Genomic DNA, 11126 nt, shown 5'->3' with positions numbered 1-11126 from the left:
TTGATCTCTAATTTTACTAGCAAAAGGAGGGGTCAAGAGAATGAAAAAATGTTGAGGTGAGAGAAAAATGATTCCCTCTAGATCCATCTTTCTTTTCTTTTATCCTTTGGTTCTTACAACAGTTACATTTGCATATGGCAGAAGTTCCCTTCACTCTGTAGGCCAAGTGTTGATTTTCTTTGCTACCCAGGTAATAAGGACTCCATAAAGAAAAGTCAATGTCCACTCAGTTTCATGATGATTGTAAAGCAATTCTAAGGGTGCAGGTTGGTTTAGTCTCAGACATTCCCCGTGCATACACCACACTTGTGAGAGAAGATACCGCAGAAAAGCTGTTTTTCCTCTATGTCACTTTTTTCTTCTTTGCTCACAGATACCCTTAGAGAAGAATGGCTCACGGAAATGGCTCTTTCATTACTCAATTCATTTTGGTGGGATTAACAGATCGACCAGATCTCCAACTCCCTCTGTTCTTTCTATTTCTAATAATGTATATGGTTACTGTGTTGGGAAATATGGGTTTGATAACTTTAATTGGGCTGAATTCACATTTGCACACCCCTATGTACTTTTTCCTCTTTAATTTGTCCTTCATAGATGTCTGTTACTCTTCTGTGTTTACACCCAAAATGTTGGTTAACTTCATATCAAAGAAGAATATTATCTCCTACATAGGATGCATGACCCAGCTTTACTTTTTCTGTTTTTTTATTATTTCTGAATGCTATGTGCTGACAGCAATGGCCTATGATCGCTATGTGGCCATCTGTAAACCACTTTTGTATAACGTTGCCATGTCCCCTAAAGTGTGTTCCAACCTCATGCTTGGTTCATACTTTATGGCATTTTCTGGTGCCATGGCCCACACTGGATGCATGCTAAGAGTGACCTTCTGTGATGCAAACACCATCAACCATTATTTGTGTGACATCTTCCCTCTGCTCCAGCTCTCCTGCACGAGCACCTACATCAATGAGCTGGAAGTTTTCATTGTGGTGGGCATCAACATCATTGTGCCCAGTGTCACTATCTTTGTCTCTTACGGTTTCATCCTCTCCAGCATCCTCCACATCAGTTCCACAGAGGGCAAGTCCAAAGCATTTGGTACCTGCAGTTCCCACATTATTGCTGTTTCTCTCTTCTTTGGATCAGCTGCATTTATGTATCTCAAACCATCTTCTGCTGTGTCTATGGATGAGGGAAAAGTCTCTTCTGTCTTTTACACCAATACAGTTCCCTTGATGAATCCCTTAATTTATAGTTTGAGGAACAAAGATGTTAAAATTGCTCTGAGAAAAACTCTCAGCATGAGAAATTTTTGATCAGAAACTGTACCTGTCTGTGAATTTAGTTATAAGACAGGGAGATTCTGTGTGTTTAAAATATTTTTAGTGACAGACTTCTTATCTTTTTCTTTCTTAGCATTGTGATGGAAATTTGAGTCTTTATATCTAAGTCTTCTTTTTTCTTCACCAATTGCACAGTATCTTCTCTACCTTTTCCTTATTTATTAACAACACTAAGTAAGAAATACGTTGCCTCTGTCTTTTTGTTGTCAGGTTGATCTTTTTCCACTGGGAAAAGATGAATGGCCTCCAAATGACTGAATTAGGTAAGACTAGAATGAAATTGTATTATTAGGCAGGTTCTTATCTGCTGCTTTCTATTAGAAGCATGCATCAGATACTCTGTTTCTCCTGTTATCTTTCCATTCTCTGATTGGCAAGAAAATGTCCTTTAAATGTCAGAGATTAAAAGTTAGTAATGACTATCAGTTATAATTCATGCTGTACCTATAAACACTTTGTATCAGTGTTTTTGCTAAATGCCTTTTTATATCAAAGTGGCAGATAACAGATTCTCAAAATATATGCTTTGCATGGATGGAAATTTGAATGTCAGAGTGGTTAATGATTTACATAAAGTCACACAGCTTCAAAAGACAAAGTTTAGTTTAGACTAAACTCTTAGCCTCAAATAGAGAGGTTACTTTTTCTGCAAAATGAAAAAACTGATTTGGAATGTTTGCAAGTATTTGTATTTTATAGAACAGAGCGTGAGAGATAAGGAGTCCACAAACATGCCATTAAATCAGGACTCCAGAAGACATATGGTCAATAAATAAGATATCCTCATGTAGGAAGTGATCATGATGATTAGGAACTTCATTTAATACTGAAATTGTATCCTCTTCTGTAGAGTATTATGAATATATTTCACTGTCCTTAAATCTTTGATAAAACTGTATGCACAAGGATCATACATTAGTAGTGATTTTGAGAATGAAGGTGAAAAAACTGTGGCCCCATTTGAGGAACTGGGTAGAGAGAGAGCAGCAGCTAAAAGAGATAGAATAGTGAGAGGTAATTGAAACTCAAATTAGGAAGAATTTATGAAATAAGTGGTTGGATATTGAAAGCCCCTTCTTATGACTGTCTACTTTCTGAAAGGCTCTAGAAATGTTGTGAAGTTCACAGAATTTCTCCAGAAAGACTGAAAGTTTAAGTTATTTGATGTTGAAAAAAGTTAAACTGACAGGCTGAGGACAGGCTGAGAACAATTAAATCAATCCTGGTTTTGTTGGCTTCCATATGCTACTTGCGTACAGATTTTTAGGTACAAAATCTACAAATTGCAGCTGGGAGAGCAACGACAGCTTCAAAGAAATATTTGGTGAGTGAATCAAATTGTGGCATATCTTTACTGGAAAGGATGTTGGATTTTTTTTATATAAACAAAAAATGGTATTCAAAATTCTCACTGTTATGTATCTGTGACAGTGTGAATTTTTTCTAAGATACCTGCAATAATATTCATTATTTAATACTTTCCTAATCTCTACTCAGTATTTAGCTATTTTGAAATCTATCGGAGTGGTTTTTGGCTTATTTTGTCTTTTTTAGATGTTTCACATTACTAAATCCTTGACTTATGGTTTTAAAAGATTAAATATATTTCATCCTTTAACATCAATATTAGCATGTTTCTTTTTAACTTTACATGTTCTATTTATATATATTATATAAAATAGTTGATCTTGGTTGCAGTTTCCTTTGCTTTGTTTTGCTTTTTTTACTTACTATTACTTTCAATAAACTTGTATTCCTCATGTGAAGAACTGTATGTCTAAACAAGTAAATATATCTGAGCCATTTGGAAACCTATGTAGACATTGTAGAGGTGCATCCACTGTGTTATGAATTTTATCAAGATTTGAAGTCTCCCAGGAGTGGGTTAAACTTGGTCACTAGTTTTTCATTTCATGACCCTAAAAATTCACATGAAATCTCTTCATTTTCAGAAAAGATAAACTGTCTTTAAAATAATTTTTTATCTTTGACTAATTTGAAAAAAGTAATAAAAATTGTTTAAATACAATTATAATAATTAAGAATTGTAACTTTTCAAAAGTGACAAACTGGGGCCGGCTGGTGGCGCAGCAGTTAGGTTCACACATTCTGCTTCTCAGCAGCCCAGGGTTCGCCAGTTTGGATCCTGGGTGCAGGCACTGCTTGGCAAAAGCCATGCTGTGGTAGGCATCCCATTTATAAAGGAGAGGAAGATGGGCATGGATGTTAGCTCAGGGTCAGTCTTCCTCAGCAAAAAGAGGAGGATTGGCAGTAGTTAGCTGAGGGCTAATCTTCCTCAAAAATAAAAAAATAAAAGAGGCAAACTAGTTTAGCAGCTTAAGCACTTTTTACTTAGCAATAAACACTACATATCTATCTATTTTGACTTCTTTCAAAATGAGCAATCAAGTCGGGGTACTTTACATGCACAGCAAGGTTATCCTTAGTAGTTTTGTTCTTTTGTGTTATGTGAATGACACTGACAAGTTTTGAGAGAAAGTATGATTCTGTTAAAATTATCACAGCTGAAAGTCAAGTAGGTAAACCAAGGGAGTCATCTATTCCTGGGTACTAGGACAGAGCTGGTTCTAAGTCAACATGAAAGCTTCTAGTTTCTAGGCTTAACAGAAAACGGTCTTTTTAGTTAAGGCCCAGAAAACAAGTTCCCTTATTACATCATGCATTTGTTTAGTGTAAACTTTCTCTGAAGGAGCTGCAACTGTTGCTCAGGATCAGGTTTGGAATGAGCATGATCAGGATGCACTGTGTTTAAGGACTGAGGAACGCCAGAAGTAAAAGTGGTTTTGGTTCTATATCTCTTTAATTCCCAAACTCCCAACTTTACTGAACTCCGTCCTCTACTCTCTCTTACATTGCCTCCCTACACACACAAAAACGCCCACACACAGTGTGTCCAGTCTTGTGACTTATGAGATCATTGGCTAACATCGATTGCATGGCATGTGACCCAGTTTGAATCTTTGCAAGTATACACAGGTAGATAGTTCCTGGTTCCTGCTCCAGAGTAACAGGGCTGAAGTGGAAATACTTACTAAATCTAGCAAGAGGAAATGACTGTTCCTTCAATTATTCATTTTTTTATGTAAAAAAAATACTTCTTTTTACTCATTAAGTTCTTGGCAGTGTGTGGCAATGTTCTGTATGTGAGAAACATACATATTTAAGAGACTGATGACAACGTAGATTTTCATAACGCAACATAGAAGAGTTGCATCATTCACACGGATAGATTCTAAAATTGGTTTTGTATAGTAACATTACTCCTGAAAATTGGTTATGTCAGGACTTGTCCACATTGGGAACAGACATGGTATTTTTCCCTATGTCTGGCACAATTAGTTTTTCTCTTGAGCATTGGGGCACTTCACTGTATACTCAGCCCGGCATTACATGAATTCCTTTAAAAACAAGAACTATTATAAAACATAGTTATTGAATAAGAACCAGGTATCACAATTATAATAGAAGTTCATAGATGATACAGCACTAAATAATTATCTGTTAATTCCTGGAATACTAGGATAGGACATTTTGTATCTTACGTTTCTGGATAAGCATTGCTCCTGAAGATCAGGATAGATCTGAGTCTGAAGCAATATTTGGTTAAGTAAAGTGGAGCGTGGATAAATAGTTCACTCTTGGCCTTTGTATGTATGTACTCATAATGCACTTATTATAGGTGTTGTCTTTCTGTAAATAGATAACAATATTGGAAAGCAACCATGAATTCAGAATAAATTATTTGGTTTATAAAAGTGACGGTGAAATGTGATGATGAAAACATGGTGAAAATGAAAATTTGGTAGTTTTTGCTAGGAATGATAAAAGTAAAAGAAACACAAAATACTGGAACTAGAAAGGGACAATTATATAAAATAGTGGACAAAGAAAAAAGCTTACTTGCCACTGACATGGTGATGAGAAAATGTGAAGAAATTACCTTTACTTTGATAGAATTCAGTCCGGAATCTATGGATTGAAGTTTCCCACTGGTAAAGCTTGGTGAAGCTGATTCAACGGTATTTTTTAATTTGCTCTTGCATTATTCACACAATAACCTTCTAATATCCTCTGAACAAAAACAACAAAACAGCACTTATCCTCTAAATTTTTAAAACCCTGCCTAATCTCAAAAGAAAACTCACATTATAGATATTTTCATCAATAAATTGTGATCTTTCTTATTGAAATTCAAGTGTAGTATTTTATCTTATTAATAAAGTTGTTAAATGTGATAGAATTCAAAGTGCTTTATAATCAACTGTGGGTTAAACTGTAGAGAGTGAAAAAATGTCTTTCATATCTCAGAAAATTGGTTTTGTATTTGATGTAATTTTGATATTTTACCCATTTTTTTCTCCTGCCTTGATCCACTACCTTCTCATTTTCCCTACCTATTACCCACTCATCTCACCTTCTCAGAAGCATTTTCTGATTTCCAAAGATTTGGCAAGGGTTTCCTTCTTTGCCTTGCATGCTGTTGGTGTTTATAGCATGTATCATATTTATTTATAAATGCTTTTTATGTTTGCCAATCTCAATAAAGAAGTGAAAGTAGAAGCAGTTTTGTTCCCTGGTAAAATGAGTCAGTTTTTGCATAGAGCACAATCGAAAAGTATGGATAAAACAAAACCATGTTTTAATGCCACCCCCTGTGTTCTAGGCATAGGGAAGAAAATGGAATTAAGACTTTACACCTTCTCTTCACTGTAAGTGATGTAGATATATGCTCACTGAGCATGGTAAGTGGAGTTGACCTAGCAGTCTGAGGGGCTCAAGGAACTGGTATTTTCTTGTCTGTTCAGGGAGGAAATCTACTGAAAACTACTATAAGCAAGTCTTGGCAGATTTGAATCTTATTATCTTCGATACCCTGGAGATATATGTCCAATTTGACTCTTATGGGACCAGCTAGATATAGCCCTGACCCTTGCAGAGAGTTGCCAGACATTTGGGGGCTCACATCTCCGTTCATGAGTCATATATACATATATACATATATATATATATATATATATATATATATACAAGAGTCCCACCTAATCTGCAGTTTCACTTTCCATGATTTCTGTTACCTGTGGTCAACTGCCATCTAAAAATAGCAAATGGGAAATTCCAGAAATAAACAATTCATAAGTTTTAAATTGCAGGCTGTTCTGAGTGATGAAATCTTGCGCTGTCCTTCCCCATCTTGCCTGTAAAGTGAATCATCCCTTTGTCCAGCATATCCATATTGTGTGCATTACCCTCCCATCAGTCACTTAGTAGCTGCCTTGGTTATCAGATCAGCTGTCTTGCTATATCGGTATTTGTTTTCAAGTAACCCTTATTGTACATAACAAGGGCCCCAAAGTGCAGGAGTAGTGATGCTGGCAATTCAGATATGTAAAAAAAAAATCAATAAAGTGCTTCCTTTAAGTGAAAAGGTGAACATTTTTAACTTAAGAAAATAAAAAAAATATTATGCTGAAGTTGCTAAGATCTATGGTGAGAACAAATCATCTATTGTGAAATACTGAAGAAGAAAAAAGAAATTGATGCTACTTTGTCTTGTTGCACCTCAAACTGCAAAAGTTACAGCCACAGTGCGTGATAAGTGTTTAGTTAAGATAGAATTTCATACTCTGGTTTCAGACATCCACTGGGGGTCTTCAAATATATCTCCATGGATAAGGGCGGGACTACTGTACATGCATTAATATAAATGTTTATAAAATCATTTGAATTTTAGAAACTATGCAATAAAAATCTTATCTTTTGAATTAGTTTTACTTAAATACCATTAAATTTAGAATTATCTATTTTTATCAATAAACTGAGTTTCTATATCTAGGTCATTGCTTAATTTCATCCTTTTCCCCTACTCAACTTTGACTTAGAACTTTTGGCAATATTTTAATTGATGACTTTAAGGCTAGATCTGTATCCACGTTTAGAATTTTTTAAAGGAATTTTCTGATACACTAGGTTACAAATGTTTTATTCAAATAAAGAGGAAAGTGAACAGGAAATTTAAAAATAAATAAATATTGGAGAGCCATGTCCCCTTAGTGGGGAATATTTCAACAGATATGTTGTGTTCATCCATGAACCTCACCAGTTTTATGACCACAAATTTTCTCTCATTTTAAAATAAAAACATTTTATTTAAATAGTAGTTCTCAAGCAAACACTTCAAATAGAATATTTTAGAGCAAATCAAGTTAAATTTGCATTTTAAGAGGCAGCCTCATAGCCATACCCTGACTCCATGGCATCTAAAAAAGAGAAGCAATCTAAAGAGAAGAAAAACACATGTCAAGAAACCTGTTAAATATTGAGCATACAAAGATAAATCAGACATGGACCCTAATTCATTGAGAAAGTCAAGTTTAAAGTGGATTTTTGCAAAAATATACTTTTATGAAAGAGTAATTGCCAGTGCAAAACCCCTAAGGTGATACTTTGGGCATGTTTGAAAAACAGTAAAGGCTACTGCACTGAAGGAAAGGAGTGAGAAAGATAGGCAAAGGAGATGAGGACAGAAATGTAACACGGAGCAAGATCATGTTGGATCTTGTAGGCCACTGTGAAATGTGGGCTTTTTCTCTTGATGAAATGAGTACAGGAGTTTAACACATAATCTGACTTAAATTTTTAAAAGATAATCTTAATTGGGTTTTTGTGTGGATAAACCATGGAAGGCAATGGATAAAGCAGAGATCCAGTTAGGAGAGCTTTGCAGTAATTCTAGTAGGAAAGTTGGTTTCTCAAATCAATGTGGTAGTGTCACAGATGTGATATACCAGGTAGTTATGTATATAATAAGTTTTTAAATTTAGTCATATTTTACTGCATAATATTTGAAAACCTTCTTTGCAAAAGATACCTTAAGCACTGAGTGGACTCTAGTGGGATAGGAAAAAATATAGCTCGCAGGTGACAGAAACAGGATTAATATCTATTATATTCAACAATTGGGAAAAAATGAGAACAACTTCACAGAAAGTAGGGAAATAAACAGGCAAGCCACATAAAAGCAAATTCAAATGGCTTAGATATTTATGAAAAGCTACTCAAGTCCAATAATAGTCAGAAGAATGCAATTTAGAAATAATTGGAGAAGAAAAGCAAGTTCTACGGATTACCCTTGGGAATGTGAATTATTATAGCCTTTGAGAAAATCATTTGATCATATATATTAAACAGAAAGACAACTATATGTTATTTTATTTCATTGAACTAAAAATACTTGCATATAATGTGTAAGTATAATGATGTTCATTCTAGCATTGCTTTTCATGGTAAAATCTGGAAATATAGAGAAGTTTTATCAATATGAGATGATTGGATAAGAAAGTGAAAGGATAAAAAAGTAGATATTCCATAATTTTTATCATAAATTGATGTTGAATCTTGTCAAATTATTTATCTGTGTCTATTGAGATGATTGTGTGATGATAAAAACTCTCAATAAAATGTGTATAGAATGAAAATACCTCAATATACTAAGGGCCATATATGACAAGCCCACAGCAAACATCATACTCAATGGTGAAAAACTGAAAGCTATTCCTCTAAGAACAGGAATAATTCAAGGATGACCACTCTCACCACTCTTATTCACCATAGTATTTGGAAGTTCTAGCCAGAGCAATTGGGCAAGAATAAGCATTAAAAGGAATCCAAATTGGAAAGAAGAAGTAAAACTGTTACTGTTTATGGATGACATGGTACTATATAGAGAAAACCCTAAAGAAACCACCAAAAAACTATGAGAAAGAATTAATTAATACAGTAAAGTTGCAGGGTACAAAATCAACATACAAAAATCAGTGGCACTTTTATACACTAACAATGAAATATCAGAGAGAGAAATTAAGAAAAGAATCCCATTTACTATTTCAACAAAAATATAATATATTCAGGAATAAATTTGACCAAGGAGGTGAAATATATATATATATGCAGTGAAAACTATAAGACATTATTGAAAGAAATTGAAAAATTATACAAAGAAATGAAAAAATATTTCATTCTCATGGTTTGGAAGAATAAACGTCAAAATTTCAATATTACCTAAAGCAATCTACAGATTCAATGCAAACCCAGTCAGAATCCCAATGACATTTTTCATGGAACTAGAACAAAGAACCCTAAAATTTACATGGAACAACAAAAAATCCTGAGTAGCCGAAGCAATCTTGAGGAAAAAAAATAAAGCTGGAGATATCACATTTCCTTAACTCAAAATATATTAAACCTATAGTAATCAAAACAACATGAAACTCTCAGAAAAACAGACACACAGATCAGTGGAACAGAATTGGAAGCCCAGAAATAAAACTAAACATCTATGGACAGCTAATCCTTGACAAAGGAGCCAAGAACATACAATAGAGAAAGGAAAGTCTCTTCAATAAATCGTGTTGAAAAACTGGACAGCCACATGCAAAAGAATGAATGTAGACTGCTATCTTACATCATACACAAAAATTAACTCAAAGTGGGTTAAATACTTCCATTTAAGCCCTGAAACCATAAAACTCTTAGAAGAAGATATAGGCAGTATGTTCTTTGATACCAGTCTTAGCAGTATCTTTTTGAATACCATGTCTCCTCAGGCAAGAGAAACAAAAGAAAAGGCAAACAAATGGGAGTATTTCAAATTAGGAACTTCTGCACAGCAAAGGAAACCATCAACAAAGTGAAAAGACACCCCACAAACTGGGAGAACATATTTGCAAATCATCTACTCAAAAGGGGTTAATTTCTAGAATATATGGAGAACTCATGTAACAACACAAAACAAATAAACAACACAATCAAAAAAATGGGCTGAGGTTACAAATAAACATTTTTCCAAAAAATATATATAGATGACCAAGAGGCACATGAAAAGACGTTCAACATAACTAATTATTAGGAAAATGTAAATCAAAACTACAAGGGGATATCATCTCATGTCTGTCAGAATAGCTATAATTAATAAGAGAAAAAATAACAAGTAGAGGATATGAAGCAAAGGGAACCCTCATACACTGATGGTAGAAATAAAACTGATGCGGCCACTATGGAAAACATTATGGACATTTCTCAAAAAATGAAAAATAGAAATATGATATATCCAGCTATTCCACTTCTGGAGATTTATCCAAAGAACATGAAAATTCTAATTCAAAAAGACACATGCATCCCTAGGTTCACTTCAGCATTATTCATAATAGCCAAGAATTGAGAGCAACCAACATACCCATCAAAGGATGAATGGATAAAGAAGTTATGGTATGTATATACAATATAATACTACTTAGCCATAAAAAGATGAAATTGAGCCATTTGTGACATCATGGATAGGCCTTAAGGATACTATGCTAAATGAAATAGGTGAGACAGAGAAAGACAAATAATGTGTGATTTCATTTGTATTTGGAAGATAAACGCATAGATAAGGAGAACAGATTGGTGTCTACTAAAGGGGAAGGGTGTAGGAGTTGCTGAAAAAGGTGAAGGGGCACATGTATACAGTGATGACTGGAAACTAGACTTTGGTAGTAAAGATGATGCAGTCTATACAGAAGCCAAAACATAATGATGTACACCTGAAATTTACACAGTGTTGAAAATAAATGTAACCTCAATAGAATAATAAAAAATAGATATTCCATGCAAATAATAATCAGAGAGTAAGGTGGCTATTCTCATATAATGTAAAATAGATTTAAATGAAAAATTGCAAGAGATAGAGAGGACCTTATATATTAGTAAAGAGTTCAA

The 11126-nt window shown here is 34.2% G+C and overlaps 1 protein-coding gene across 1 annotated transcript; it reads left to right on the top strand.

The window, feature by feature from the left end:
• The first annotated feature begins 389 nt into the window (after positions 1–389).
• LOC103562112 (olfactory receptor 8B3-like) lies at positions 390–1322 on the top strand. Its single transcript, XM_008537046.2, has one exon. It carries the CDS (start codon positions 390–392, stop codon positions 1320–1322), a length of 933 nt encoding a protein of 310 aa, XP_008535268.2.
• The last annotated feature ends 9804 nt before the right edge of the window (positions 1323–11126 follow it).

The sequence above is a fragment of the Equus przewalskii genome, chromosome 6 (assembly GCF_037783145.1).
Source record: "Equus przewalskii isolate Varuska chromosome 6, EquPr2, whole genome shotgun sequence".
Taxonomy (NCBI): Eukaryota; Metazoa; Chordata; class Mammalia; order Perissodactyla; family Equidae; genus Equus; species Equus przewalskii.
This window is presented reverse-complemented; position numbering and strand designations above follow the sequence as displayed.

Excerpts from the sequence above, each read along its gene's own strand:
- LOC103562112 (XM_008537046.2), top strand. The coding sequence starts at position 390 with ATGGCTCACGGAAATGGCTCTTTCATTACTCAATTCATTTTGGTGGGA.